This window comes from Rattus norvegicus, chromosome 12 (assembly GCF_036323735.1).
Source record: "Rattus norvegicus strain BN/NHsdMcwi chromosome 12, GRCr8, whole genome shotgun sequence".
In the NCBI taxonomy this organism is placed as follows: Eukaryota; Metazoa; Chordata; class Mammalia; order Rodentia; family Muridae; genus Rattus; species Rattus norvegicus.
Genome location: NC_086030.1, coordinates 27,755,444 through 27,770,476, shown reverse-complemented (window position 1 = coordinate 27,770,476; position 15,033 = coordinate 27,755,444). Strand labels below are relative to the sequence as shown.

The 15,033-nt window shown below is 50.9% G+C and overlaps 1 protein-coding gene across 2 annotated transcripts; it reads left to right on the top strand.

Annotated features, from left to right (window-relative positions):
- The first annotated feature begins 427 nt into the window (after window positions 1-427).
- Rfc2 (replication factor C subunit 2) lies at window positions 428-13,557 on the top strand. Of its 2 annotated transcripts, NM_053786.1 has the most exons (11): window positions 452-586; window positions 3,377-3,446; window positions 4,310-4,351; window positions 4,755-4,861; window positions 5,981-6,082; window positions 6,205-6,305; window positions 8,040-8,197; window positions 8,798-8,863; window positions 10,327-10,407; window positions 12,030-12,143; window positions 13,006-13,557. In NM_053786.1, the coding sequence occupies exons 1-11, from the start codon at window positions 489-491 to the stop codon at window positions 13,114-13,116; spliced, it is 1,050 nt and encodes a 349-aa protein (NP_446238.1). In that variant the 5' UTR covers window positions 452-488; the 3' UTR covers window positions 13,117-13,557. The 2 variants fall into 2 exon arrangements, 1 of the variants encoding a protein (NP_446238.1); XR_005491587.2 differs by lacking the exon at window positions 13,006-13,557 and having other exon boundaries at window positions 428-586; window positions 10,286-10,407.
- The last annotated feature ends 1,476 nt before the right edge of the window (window positions 13,558-15,033 follow it).

Here is a 15,033-nt window from a genome sequence, read left to right as displayed (position 1 = left end):
GGTCTGTGAGAGGCTTGATGTGGGTGCTGCAAACCAAACTCAGGTTCTGGACAGGAACGGTATGGGCTCTCAACCAGGGAGCCTCTCTCCAGACCTGGTCTACAAATTCCAGGGCAACCAAGGGCTACATAGAGAAACACTGTTTCTAAAAAAAACAAAAAAACAAAAAAACAAAAAACAAAAAACAAAACGAAACAAAACCTAAGGAAGTAAAAAGAAAACAAAACGAAATGAAATAGAGTACAATTAAATAAGATACAATAAAATGTCTCTCTTCCCCCGCCTCTCAAACGCGAGCTCTGTGGCCACCGCGACCTCTAGCGGCCAGGGGATGGCTACGCTGTGCTCTCTGCGCAAGCGCAGGAAGAGACCGCCTCCCCAAACACGCACTTCCGCTTGCTCTCAGCGTTGCCCGGAAACCTGGGTCCAGACTTCCGTGGAAGCGTCATGGGGCGGAGCTTCGGGTGGCGGGAAGAGCAGGCACCGGAATGGAGGTTCAGGAGAGCGGCAGTGGCTCGGCTGAGAGTGGGACGCAGGAGCCCTCGCCTGTCCCCAGCAAGACCACCGGCCACTACGAGCTGCCGTGGTGAGCCTGCAGCCATAGTAACGCTCGCGTAGAGGGATGGCAAGTGAGGGCGGGCTCAGTAACTCCAGGAACCCGGCTTCGGCCTGGGTCTAGGGGGGCACACCGAAGGTGCAGAAGTCCCCCAGAACCACCCCAGAAGGTTCAGGTCCCCAGGAACGCAGATTTTCCTTTTTCTTCTTGGAAAATCTGCTAGGTTTTTGTTTTTCTTTATTTTTTTTTTTTGAGACCGTGCCTTATGTAACCCAGGCTGGACTTGAACTCACTACATAGCAAAGGACGACTTTAAACGTTGATCCTGGGGCGACAGGCATGCATTATTTCCGTAAAGCAGTGCCGGGGATGGAACACAGAGCCTCGTGCGTGCTAAGCTAGCACTCTACCGACTGAGGCCCATTCACAGCCCTGGGTTTCACTGTGCAGCCCAAGCTGGCTTTGAACCTTCTGCAGTCTTCCTGCCTCAGCTTCCCAAGTGCTGGAATGGCAGGTGTGAGCCACCAGGCACCTGTTAGGTCATCATTAGCGGCATAGTGAGTTTGAGACCAGCGATTAGAGTACTTGAAAAACTGAGTTTAGTCCCTGGATTCTACATTTTGGAAGGAGAGAACTGATTCCCAAAGTTGTTCTCTGATCTCCACAAATAATAAACGTGTATGGATATATACTTAAAACATAAAGCATTCAGGAGGCTGGAGATGGTGGATCTCTTGAGTTCGAGGATCAGGAGTTCCAGTCTGGCAAGGACTGTGTGAAACTGGAGAGAGAGAAAGGAAAGAAAACAATGAAAAAAAAAAAGAGCAAAGGAAACTGATGGTCAGATCATGGTTAATCTACATCCGTACGCAGAGCTAGAAAAACGTCCTTTTGGCTTTCAACATTGACTGTTTATTTAAAAAGCAGAACTTAGTGGTCAGAAGGTTGAGCTAGACAGATCATGAGTTCCAGGCCATCAGGAGATTGATCCAGTTGATAGGGTGCTTACTGTCAAATGGAGACCCACATTTCCATCCCCAGCCCCTCGTGGTCTGGGCCTAGCGATACATGCCTATGATCTTGGAACTGGAGAGCTAGGGGCTGAATAATTGGAATTCAAGGTCATCCTTTGCAACATAGTGAGTATTAGGCTAGCCTGGGCTACACGAGACCCTGTCTATGAATAACTAGATTCTAAATAGGCATAGATGTTTTAAATTTGTGCTCTCAAGCACTGGGCTCTCTCCTGCCTCAAGGGAACAGTATTTTAATGAAGTGACCAAGAGTTATTTTCCCTAAGACCCAGGCTTCCCGGTCATAGTCCCAGACCACCGACTGCTGCTAGAGAGGGAGGGGAGTAGGCCACCTGGAGCAATAGCACATCTGGCCTGTCACCACAGACTCCCTGAAGATAGTCTCCTCATTTGGTATAATAAAGGGGTGCACCTGGGTCCATCGCTGCCCACCTGCCAGCCCCTGCAGATGGTTGTCAAGTGTGCACCAGGGCTGGCGAGCCAGAAACCACAGCTTACGCTGGTTCCCTCTGCTCTGTGGAGTGGACAGGAGGAGCCAGGTCATACAAAAGTTCTGCTGTTATCTTTTCTCAGTTAAGCCTTTCTTTTCACACTTCTTTACTGGGGGGAAGACCTCTAGTATTCTACCGTTCTACCGTGTGGGTCCCAGGGATCAAACCCAGGTGGTCAGGCCTATCAGCAAGCACTTTGATCCATTGACCCGTCTTGCTGGCTCCTTTCGTGGTTTTGGGTTAGCTGTTGGTTGGTTGGTTTTTGTCTGTTTAAGGTTCTCTTTAAGTGTGTGAGCGCTTTCTTTGTCTGTGTGTCTATATGGGACAATGTATGCGGGCAGACATGAAGAGGCCAGAAGAGGGCATTGGATCCCTTGGAGTTAAGAGTTCCAGGAGGTTGTGACTCACCGTGTGGATGCTAGAAGTCCAACCTGGGTGTTCTGTAGCAGCAAACACTCTTTTTTTTTTTTTTTTTTCTTTTTTCTTTTCTTCTTTTTTCTTTTTTTCGGAGCTGGGGACTGAACCCAGGGCCTTGTGCTCGCTAGGCAAGCGCTCTACCGCTGAGCTAAATCCCCAGCCCCCGCAGCAAACACTCTTAACCACTGAGTCATCTCTCTAGCTATTATTTTTGTCTTTTAAACTTATCGAAAGTGTCTCATTTAGCCTAGACTGGCCTTGTACTTGTTATATATTTCTGAACCTCCTGTCTCCACCCCCAAGATACCTGGGATTGCCACCCCGCCTGGCGTGACTACTTATATTTATTTATTTATTTTTATGTGCATTGGTGGTTTGCCTGCATGTGTGTCTGTGTGAGGACCTCAGTCTGTGGAACTGGAGTCACGGGCAGTTGTGAGCTTCCGTGTAGGTGCAGGGAAGGAATTGAACCTAAGTCCTCCGAAACAGCAGCCAGTGCTTTCCGCCTCTGAGCCATCGCTCCAGGACATGATTATCTATTCATTTTGTGAGTGTGCGCGCGCCATACGTCCAAGTCCCACAGCATGTGGAGGACATCGGTTCTCTTCCTGGGCCATCTTGGTTCTGGAGATTGAAATAAGGCTGACTAGCTTTGCTGAGAGTGACTTTATGTGCACTCTTGCTGGTTTCTTATTTCTTCTTGAAGTAGTTTATGTACGTGACAGAGGCTGGCCTGGAACCCAGAGTCCTCCCGACTCTGCCTCTGTGTGTTGGCATTACCCACAGCCCCGCCCTGCCAGAGTTTGGGTTGTCCTTTCCTGCCCTTTCTTCTGTGTACTGTAGGATAACCATGTCAATATTTGCTTTTTCCTCAACAGGGTTGAAAAATACAGACCAGTGAAGCTCAATGAAATAGTGGGAAACGAAGACACTGTGAGCAGGCTGGAGGTAAAGGTGCCGGGAAAACACACACACACACACACACACACACACACACACACACCCCTGACATCACATCATGGATCCAGTAAGCTAGTGGGGATTGGAGAAAGGTTGCCGAGATGGTGAAGGAGAGGTTACTTTAACTCTTCCTCTCGGGAATGACATAGACCTGATGAACAGAACTTAAGCGAAGAAGGGTTGATTTGGCCTTGGCTCACAGTCTGAGGGAAACAGTCCGTCATGGTGGGGAAGACATGGCAACAGGAGTGTGAGACATTGGTCACACAGCAGAGACAGATGGATGCGGTGCTCAGCTCCGTTTCATTGGGTGCCACCCACATTTAGGGCGAGTCTTCTTACCTCAGTAGAACTCAACTTGTTAGCCTTCGCAAGTGCCTTTATTTGCTAAGCCATCTCTTTTTGTTTGTTTATTTGTTTTGAGGAGTTTTACTTTTTGGTTGTTTTGTTGTTCTTGTTTTTTGAGACAGGATGTCACTAGGTAGTCCTGGCTGGCCCAGAACTTTCTGTGTAGACCAGGCTGGCTTCTAACTCAGAAAGCTCTGCCTGCCTCTGCTTCCCAAGTGCTGGGATTAAGGGTGTGTGCCACTACACCCCAGCTATTTATTTGTTTTTGAGATAGGATTTTGGTTTGTAGCCTAAACTGGCCTTGAGTCCCTGATCCTCATGCCTCAACCTCCCTGGTGCTGAGACTAGAGGCAGGCACCACTACGCCTAACTTTTTTTTTTGGTTCTTTTTTTCGGAGCTGGGGACCGAACCCAGGGCCTTGCGCTTCCTAGGCAAGCGCTCTACCACTGAGCTAAATCCCCAACCCCCACTACGCCTAACTTAATGAATCTCTTTTACACAGGTCTTTGCAAGAGAAGGCAATGTACCCAATATCATCATCGCTGTGAGTACTCAGGACCTTCCCTGAAGGCATCTTGTAGCCCATGTCCATTCCCTGTCAGGAGAGCCCACAGGTCCCTGCCTGGGTTGTGAGGGAATCAGGGGAGCAAGCGCCAAGAGTGGGGAGTTGCGGGAGCAGCAGGACCTGCGTGGGACTCCATTTTTAGTTAATTTTTATGTGTGTGGGTATTTTGCCTGCATCCTTTTGTGTGCCGTGTGCATGCCCGGTACCCTGAGATGGTGGTGGAGCCCCTGGAACTGAAGTGCCAGTCAGTTTTGGGCCCTGGGAATGGAACCCACGTCCTCCACACAAGCAGCCAGTGAGTGGGTGTTCTTAACTGCCGAGCTCTCTCACCAGTCCTTGGGTCCTTCTTGCCTAAAGCACTTAGGGGAGCTCTTACCCACAGGGCCCTCCAGGAACTGGCAAGACAACCAGCATCCTCTGCTTGGCGAGAGCGCTGCTGGGCCCGGCCCTGAAGGATGCAGTTCTGGAACTCAATGCGTCCAACGACAGGTACAGTGGGAGCACTTGCTTCGTCCGCCCCACATTTAACAGGGATCACTGTCGTGCGTGTCTGGCTATCTGAGGAGTACCTGCAGGCTTCATTGTTTTGATGAAAATGTTCAAATACTCTCTCCTTAAAATGTGTTTGTGCTGCTGCTTGCTTATCGGGGGAGGGGCACGTGCATGTAGAGCTCAGAGAACAACTGATGGGAGTCGCTTCTCTCCTTCCACTGTGAGTCCTGAGGGTTACACTCAGGTTGTGGAGGTCAGCAGCACGTGCCTCTACTCACTGAACCATCTCCCCGACACTGATGTGGTGCGTGCGTGCGTGCGTGCATTCGTGCGTGCGTGCGTGCGTGCGTGCATTCGTGCTGTGGTACGTGTGTGAAGGTCAGAGCACAATCTCGTGGAATCAGTTTTCTTCTACCTTTATGCAGGTTCTGGGGATTGAACTCTGGGGGTTGTCAGTCTGACTTGGTCTGCTGGCAGGCGCCTTTACCCACAGTGCCATCTCACCGGCCCTGAAACCACTTTTAAGCGTTCACTCCAGTCATGTTAATAAGTTTGTGTTACTGTGCAACGGCTTTCTGACCTTGCAAAACTGAAGCTGCCCTCAAGTGCTCCCCATTTCCCTTCTGCAGCCCCGGCAGCCATAGCCCACCTCCTGGTCTGTGTATTTGACTGTTCATTTATGTTCCCAAGTTAAAATAAGGTCCTGAAGTCAGTCACTCAGGGCCATCAGGAGGATTTATGAACATGGTGCTCTTGTAGAGATGCAGAATTCCCTTCCCGCCCCATCACCTTGCACCAGCTCGCAACTGCTTGGAGCTCCAGCTCCAGGCGCCTCCTTCTGGCCTCTACAGGCTCCCCCTGCACCTGCCGAGCGTCCACAAAGACATTAACTAGTAAATTGGGCCACTCGGTGGGTAAACACCCTCACTGTGCAAACCTGAGAGCACATATGGTTCAGCCCATAGTACTCAAGAGTGGAAGGGTCTTGAAAGTTGTCTCTGATCCCTCCCAACCACCCAACCAACCCCCCCAACACACACACACACACACAAGGGCCCCTCCATCATGATAATAAAAAGTCCCTCAGTTTGTGACACATGCACTCTCCTGTTTCAGGGGCATCGATGTGGTAAGGAATAAAATCAAAATGTTCGCCCAGCAGAAAGTCACCCTTCCCAAGGGCCGACACAAGATCATCATTCTGGATGAGGCAGACAGGTATGGGCTGGAGATGGGGTTCCCCAAGTCGACCAGTCTGGCCTCCATCCCAGAACAGCAGGGATGATGGGGCCATCATGCCCCCAGACCTGGCACCAACCTCCCCCTTATGCTCGCCTCAGCATGACGGATGGTGCCCAGCAGGCCCTCAGGAGAACCATGGAAATCTACTCCAAAACGACTCGCTTCGCTCTGGCTTGTAATGCTTCAGACAAAATCATAGGTGAGTGGGCGTCCTGGGCAACGGCGCCCAGCAAGGCTCCCTCTCCATGTGTTTGCTTTTTCATTTGGTTCTGGTTTTGATTGTGTCTGTCTGTCTGGAGTATGTGCCCTGAAATTAGGGTTCCAGGCAGTTGTGAGCCACTTGATACGGGGATCGGAGTCGGGGGGTCTTCACTGTGTGCGGTTTTGTGTGTGTGTGTGTGTGTGTATCTATGTGTGTGTTTTGCGTGTGTGTGTGTGTGTGTGTGTGTGTGTGTGTGTGTGTGCCTGTTACATTGTGTGTGGAGGTCAGGACAACTTTAAGGATTCTGTTAATCTCCTACCAGGAACTTAACGTGGGCTGTCGGGTTTGGCAGGTGCCAGGCTACCTTGCTGGCCCTATTTTTATTTTTTATGGTACTGCAGGTGCAACCCAGAGGTTTTAGACATGCACCCTACTGCCTGTTCCCTATGCACTTTTATTTTGAGACCGGGTCTTCCTAAATTGCCCAGGCTGGTGTTGCATTCACCCTATAGCCCAGGAATGCCTTGAACCTACAGTCCTCCTGCCTCAGCATCCTGTGTAGTTGGAGGACAGGCCCGTGCCACACAGCCTGTCTTGAACATTCTCTAGGAGTTTTGTGTGCTGGGATCCTTGGCATTGACTCTGCGTTGGGCTTTGTTGCTGCTGGCATGGCCAGACCTCTGCCTCACTGAAGTGTCTTCCTGTGGTACCTCTGGCCTGTCGCCCAGCTGCTGCGCGTGCACTGGCCTGTCTGTCAGGCGGGTGTCATATCCTCTTGCCATATACTACACACACCCTGGGCCACCATGTTGTGTGTTACCCCTCTCATTCCTGTGCTGCTGACACCCAGCACTGGGGGCTTTTCTGTCCAACTTCCAGCTCTTCCCACACACGTGTTTACCACACGCCTTTCCCGCCGGTCACGGCTGCCTAGAGGGGTGAAATGCTTACTGTTAGCAGGACTCATCCATCCTGTCCCACTTGCCCCTCCTTTTATTCAAAAAATTACATTCACATGTGTGTACACATGCTCATGAGTGTATATAAGAGCATGTGCTTGCCTGTAGATGTCAGAGGCCAATGGAAGTCAGTTGTCATCTATGTGGGTCTCACACTTGCACTCAGGTTGTCTGTCAGTCTGGCTAGCTCCCCGCCCCCACCCCATCCTTTTACTTTGGTGATGTTGGTGGTGTTTGAGTCAGAGTCTCAAGCAGCACAGGTTGGCCTTGAACTGATCTTGTACCTGAGGCTGACCTTGAACTCATGCTTCTGTCTCTACCTCGCTATGTAATCCCAAGTGTTGGGATTCCAAAATGGCACCTTCTTGCCTTGTTCCCTTGTGGAACTTTAAAGAATTTGCTGGAGTTCTATTCTCTCCTAGCCTGACTGTGATCTTCCCTGAAGAGCCCACCTATTCCACACTGTGGTTCCAGTGATTCCGCAGGTCCTAATTTCTTGTGTGTATGTGCATGTGCTGAGGCCTACGTTCCCTCCAGAAGCAGGACCTGACCTGCTTCTTTGAAGCAGTTAAAGGCAGGTATTTACTGGGGAATGGGAACACACACATCCGCACACACCCAGAAGAGGACCCTGCAGAGCAGGGAGCAGGACTCGGAAGACTGGAAACCCAGCCTCTTTGCTTCTTATCTGAGAGTCTGACGCTAGGCTCAGCTGCGTTCTGACAGGCAGCTAGCCTTGCCAGGAAGCCCTCACTCTGCCATCTCTGTCCAGAGCCCATCCAGTCCCGCTGTGCGGTGCTCCGCTACACCAAGCTCACCGATGCACAGGTCCTCAGCAGGCTCATGAATGTCATCGAGAAGGAAAAAGTGCCATACACAGATGACGGCCTGGAAGCCATCATTTTCACAGCCCAGGGAGACATGCGCCAGGTTGGTGTTGACCGCCGCCGCTCTGTCTCAGTTAGGATTTCTATTGCTGCGATGAAACTCCATGACCAGAAAGCAAGCCGGGGAGGAAAGGGTTAATTCAGCTTACATTCCCACACTGCTGTTCATCACCAAAGGAAGTCAGGGCAGGAACTCACACAGGGCAGGAACCTGGAGGCAGGAGCTGATGCAGAGGCCACAGAGGGGTGCTGCTTACTGGCTTGTTCAGCCTGCTTTCTTCTAGCACCCAGGACCTCCACCCAGGATGGCCCCACCCACAATGGGCTGCCCTCCACCCGTCAGTCACTAATTAGGAAATTGCCCTGTAGCTGCATCTTATGGAGGCATTTTCCATACTGAAGTTCCCTCCTTTCAGATGACTCTAGTTTGTGTCGCAAGCTGACATGAGACAAGTTAGCACATTGCTCTTAAAAGTTGACGTTTGGGAACGAGTGTTGTGCCAAGTCTGGCTAAAATGAAGATTGAGGGCTCAGCACCCTGCAGGGGGTGAGCTGCTGAGGGGCGGGTGTCAGGTCTCCTATGAGAGGCAGGACAGGGAAAGACATCATAGTCGCCCTTGGTATATCCCTTGTCTCCTTGCAGGCTCTGAACAACTTGCAGTCCACCTTCTCAGGATTTGGCTATATCAACAGCGAGAATGTATTCAAGGTACCAGGGCTGGGAGAGGGCTAGCCTGCAACAGAATGAACCTGCACACCCTTGGATGTGGATGTAGGGCTAGGCATGGAAATCCATACCTGTGGTTCCAGCATCTACAGAGTAAGACCTGTCTCAGAAAGACGGAAGGGGGAGGAAAGGCCTGGACACGCGTATCTGATTTAGTAGAGTGCTCGCCTGCTTCCACACCCAGCACCGCGTAAACTAGGCATCCGTGTAATAAGAGCATTCAAGAGGACTGTGAGGCACTGTCTTGTGCCCAAAGGAAGGTGCCAGGCACTCATGGTTGGGTGACATGGGCTCCTGGCAGAGTTGGGTCCTTGCCTTGGTTGTTTCCACCCCAGCTTTGTCTCTTCTGTTTTTTTTTTGTTTGTTTGTTAGTTTGTTTGTTTTGTTTTGTTTTTCTTTTCTTTTTTTCGGAGCTGGGGACCGAACCCAGGGCCTTGCGCTTGCTAGGCAAGCACTCTACCACTGAGCTAAATCCCCAACCCCAGCTTTGTCTCTTATACTCAGGAGACCTGGGAAGGCTCCACGTGCAGGCAGTGAAGATGGGTGGATGATCCAGGCTAGCCAGTGTGTTACCTGATCCCTTACCTCCCCTTACCTGTTGTGGGCTGGGCTCTGATGGCTTGTCTAAAGTCGCTTGTCCTCCCTGAGCCATCTCTCCAACATTTTTTCTTTTCTTTCTTTTCTTTTTTTTTTTTTCTTTTTCTTTTTCTTTTTCTTTTTTCTTTTTTTTTTTTTTTTTATTATTAACTTGAGTATTTCTTATATACATTTCGAGTGTTATTCCCTTTCCCAGTTTCCGGGCAAACATCCCCCTCCCCCCTCCCCTTTCTTATCGGTGTTCCCCTCCCGACCCTCCCCCCATTGTCCCCCTCCCCCCAACAGTCTAGTTCACTGGGGGTTCAGTCTTAGCAGGACTGAGGGCTTCCCCTTCCACTGGTGCTCTTACTAGGATATTCATTGCTACCTATGAGGTCAGAGTCCAGGGTCAGTCCATGTATAGTCTTTAGGTAGTGGCTTAGTCCCTGGTTCTTTCTTTTCTTTTTGAGCCAGTGTCTGCAGCCCAAACTCTGTCCTCAGGCTGGCCTCGAACTTCTGATCCTACTGCCTCTGTTTCCCTCGTGCTGGAATCACAAGCGTGTGCCACCGTCCCCAGCTCATTCACTTATTTAGAGTTGGGTCCCTATATGTGGCCCAGACTGGCCTTGAATTTGAGTTCTAAGTTTTGGGGTTATAGGTGTGTGCCATCATGCCCAACACAATGCCTTTAATGCCACCCAAGCAGAATCTTTTCTGGGATGCTTTGTGGTTCGTTCACTTTGGATATCAGGAGTTTAACTGTGTTGGGAGCTGTCTTTTTGGGGATGTCTTTGATAGTGAGAAGGGTGTTCCCAATTCCCATTCCAGGTGAAAACTAGTCTGGGGCCTCGATGTTGTGTCTCCTTCAGGTCTGTGACGAGCCCCACCCCCTGCTGGTGAAGGAGATGATCCAGCACTGTGTGGACGCCAACATTGATGAGGCCTATAAGGTGAGTCTCCTCCTCCTTCCCCCCATCTCCACGGTAACTTGTGTCTCTTCAGCCACGTGGAGGGGCCCATGGTGGCTCCGGGACTCTGTGTCACTCCCCTTAACAGACTACTCTGAGCTTCGAGGAGCTTTGCTTTGCTCATCTGCCAGCCAGAACCAGGCAGAAGCAACTCCACAGGCCGGCTTAACCGGACGGACTCAGTTGGAAAAAGGGCTGCCCAGCCTGGCAGGAAAGCATGAAGAGCCCAGGGTGGTGGGGTGTGGCTTTAGTTTTTTTAATATGCATGACTATTTTGCCTTCATGTAGTCTGCTCACCACATGTGTGTCCAGTACCCTTGTAGTCCAGAAGAGGTCATCTGGTCCCCAAGACCGGAGTTACAATTGTGAGCTGTCCCATGGGTGCTAGGAATTAAACCGGAGTCCCAAAAGAGCAGCCAATGATCTTAACCACTGAGCCATCTCTCCAGCCCCCATGAGCTTGCTGCCTCTCATCTTGATGGATCAGGAAGCTTGTGCCTGCTGCCTAGCTCCACCTCCTAAATGCACAGCCTCCCAGAACAGCGCCACAGCAGGGCACCAAGTGATAGTTCACCCTCAACCGTGAAACTGATTCATAGAGGCTGATTCCTTGCCCCAGACCACACTGAAGGCAGTAGACCTGTAGGCAGCATCATGACCCACTGGAGTCACACCCTCCACAAGAGGATTCTCAGCCTGTGACACAGAAAGAGCAGCCAACACCTCCAGTGATGCCACATTGTCCTGGGTAGGGGAACATGGCACATCCTGCTCTGTCTTCCTGAGAATCATGTTGAGGGCCAACCAGGATCCTAGCAGTCATCCATCTGCTACCTGGAAGAGGAGGGATCAGGAAGGATTTAGTGTGGCTGAAGGGCCTGGTTCTCTGAGCAGATGCCAGTGAGTATGGATGACTTCAAATCTATAGGTGGCAGGGACATGATTGGAGACCCTTTCACTTATCCCAAATGTCCCGCTCCCAGTCAGATAGGGAAACTGACCAGAGTCAGGCAGGGTTGGACTTAATGAGAAACTGGAGTACCAGGCAGGGAGACTGAGGTTAAGCCAGAGCCTGGTTACTGAAGGAGGAACACAGCTAACCCTAATCCCTGATGCTATCCCTCTATCCCTGTCTAACCCTAGCACTACTAGAATCCATTCCAAGGTCCCAAGACAATGTCTAGACACAGCCCCAGGCTAGGGAAAGTGAGCAGAAGGTGAGGGACTAATGAAATACTGCCCTGCTTTGGTTGTCTGGTCCCACCATGCACGGGCCTCTTTCTGACCGAGCGGGGAGAGCAAGCTGGTGAGGGGTGGATTCCACCTGGAAGGCTCTGGATAGAGTCCTGATCTAAGTGAGACATCAGACCATCTTGCCTGTAGTCAGCGGAAAGCGATCTAAATTACCTGTTGAGATCAGAGGGCTGGGTGACCCAAGGCATCCATGGGGCCCACTGTAAGGTTCAGGTGATCCTCAAAGCCTCATGGGTCATCTGAGCCTAACTGTTAGCCATGGGGTGACAGGCTAAGACCACCACAGGTGCGATTCTGTCTCCCCGTCTGGGAAGCTCACGGTGTTTAGAGCCTGCTGGGTCTTCTTCTAGATTCTTGCTCACCTGTGGCACCTGGGCTACTCGCCAGAAGATGTCATCGGCAATATTTTCCGTGTGTGTAAAACCTTCCCAATGGCTGAATACTTGAAACTGGAGTTCATCAAGGTTAGTCAGAGCTCCGGAATACCTTTTGAATCGGGTGGCTTCTTGCTTTGTGGCGGTGGTGTTCTTATAGTTGGGGTCTCATAGAATGCCCTAAGCTGGGCTTAAGGGCAGGTGCCACCAACCTGCCTTGGGGTGGCTTCCTCACTGCATAGCGCCTTCCAGATCTGCTGGGACATGTACCCTGGCCCTTACCACTGAGCAGTATTCTGTGTGACTGTCACCATCACTTGTTCTCCAGGAAGGGCGTTGGGGTTTCTGTGGCTAAGGTCACAGTGCTTGGCCATACATGGGCCCCCACGCCTCCCAGCCAAGATCTTGTGCCACTCAGTGGGTTCCCAGGCGCTAGACCACCGACTTGGGCAAGTTACACTGAACTGTTTAAGAATTGGACTGCGGCTGGCCTAGTTGGGAGAGTGCCCACCTCGAATGTGCAGAGCCCTGGGGTCGATCAATCTGCAGTGCTGCATAAGACGGGCGCTGCTAGGCATGGTGTGCACCTTTAGTGCTGCACGGTGAGACTGTATTCCACAGTAACCGTGACTGGGCGTCCTTTGCCCAGCTCAGCACTGTGGAGGTGGAGGCCGGAGAATCAGAAGCCCAAGGCTACCCCTCAGCTATGTAGGGAGTTTGAAACCAGCCTGGGCTCTGTGAGACCTTAGCAGGCTGGGCCTGTAGCTTCGTGCTGGAAGCTCCAGGTTTGCCCCTCAAGCTTGGAACACCCTTACAACTTGAGTGAAAGAAGTAGATCCGGCCTGTTATCATGCTGCATTTGAGGTCCTTTTATCTGTTTTGAACCAGCCACTAGTTAGCTGGGAAGGGGCAGCCTGTGCCCTTACCTCGGTGCTCTCGGCTTGTCTTTCAGGAGATTGGATACACCCACATGAAAGTGGCCGAAGGAGTGAACTCCCTGCTGCAGATGGCCGGGCTCCTGGCCAGGCTGTGTCAGAAGACCATGGCTCCGGTGGCCAGCTGACTTGAGACGCCCTTCACTAATGGAATTAGGAGAATCCTTGTCGCCGAGACACTGATGTTCCAGCTTTCCACTTGTGGGAGAAGTGCCTTAGCCTTTGCTAGAACATGCTCTGTTTTTCTTCTGTGAGAATAGGGTCTCTTGTAGCCCAGGCTGACATTGAACTCCTGACCTCCCTCCCAGCTCTGCCTGCCGAGTACTAGAGTCACAGGTGTGTGTCCTGCTTGCTTTATGCAGGACTACGGATGGAGCCCACAGCTTGTGCTTGTCAGCTGGGCGACAGTGAGAGACTGAGCTCTGGAAGATTTCCTCATGGCTACCGATACACGTCTGCTCTTCAGTGTGTGAATATGGCCTCAGGCCCTGGACATGGGCATGGTGGGAAAGCTTTGACCTCCTCAGTCTTGTTGTAGCTGATAAAGCCTTTGGATGTTTGTCTTTGAATGCTTAATTGCTTGAGGCCTTGGGGAAAACCAGCATCTTGCCTGTTGTACCCCAATAGTAAAAAGTGTGCCTGGGGCCAGTGAGACTGCAGTAGATGAAAGTGCTGGCCACACTTTAGTTCTACCCCCAGAACCCACAGGAGGACGGAGGAGAAGTGACTCCACAAAGACATTCTCTGGGGAGCCAGTGTAGTGTAGCACGCCCTTAATCCCAGCACTCAGGAGGTGGGGCAGGCGATCTCTAAGCTCAAGGCCAGCCAGTACTACAGATAGAGAGACCTGTCCTGTCTCAAAACAAAAAAGATGTCTTCTGGGTCCTGTACACATGCACAGATAAGTAAAATTATAAAAATTTTGAAAAATTAAATTAAGCCAGGTACAGCAGCACTAGCACACACCATAATTTTTTTTAATGATTTACTAATGTGTATGAGTGATTTTTGTTTTAAAAGATTGATCTATTTTTTTTATTTTATGTGTGGGTCTTTTGCCAGCATGAATGCCTGCTCTCTGCACACATGCAGTGCCTAAAACGACCAGAAGAGGGCGCTGGGTCCCTGGAATGGGTGCTACAGTCAGCCATGAGCCTGCATGTGGGGGCTGGGAACGGAACCTCAGTCTTCTGCAAGAGCAGGCTGAGCTGCTTAGCCGTCTCCCCAGTTCTGAGCACCCACAATGCCAAGCACTCAGGCTAACTCCAAAGCTAGCCCCCGCTGCGGGGAGTCCAGGCCGGTCTGGGAGCTAAGACCGTCTCGTTTTTCAGTGTCTAACAGTTGAGTTCTGGGTGTTCCTTCTGATATAATAGCTTACAGCCTTAAATTTTTTCTCAGTGAGTTTATGGTGTCGAGGGAAAGGGGCTGGACATGAAGTGTGTAGCCCGTTCCTCTCTGCACCTCAGGGTCACTTCTACTAAGACTCTTAAGCCAGGCAGTGGTAGGACACAACTTTAATCCTAGCACTCTGGAGGCAGAGGCAGGCAAATCTCTTGAGTTCTAGGCTAGCCTGGTCTATAGAGTGAGTCCCAGGACAGCCAGAGCTATATAGAAAAACTGTCTTTTTTTTTTTTTTTTTTTTTTAAGATTTATTTATTTAATGTATATGACACTGTCACTGTCTTCGGATACACCAGAAGAGGGCATCAGATCTCATTACAGATGACTATGAATTGCTGGGAATTGAACTCAGAACCTCTGGAAGCAGCAGCCAGCGCTCTTAACCACTGAGCCATCTCTCCAGCCCCCGAAACCTTGTCTTAAAAAACAAAACCCACATTGCTCTTCATTTCCAGGAAGGGTCTTTACCAGAGCCAGGTGTGGTGGCACAGGCCTGTAACCCCAACACCTGGGGTGCTGAGGCAAAGGGGTACCGGGAGTTCAGTGCCAGCCGCCTGGGTTACAGTGAGACTGAGTAACAGAAGGGTCCTGGCAAGATGGCGGCTCAGTGGTAAAGGCACTGCCTGGTAGCCTGAGATTCATCC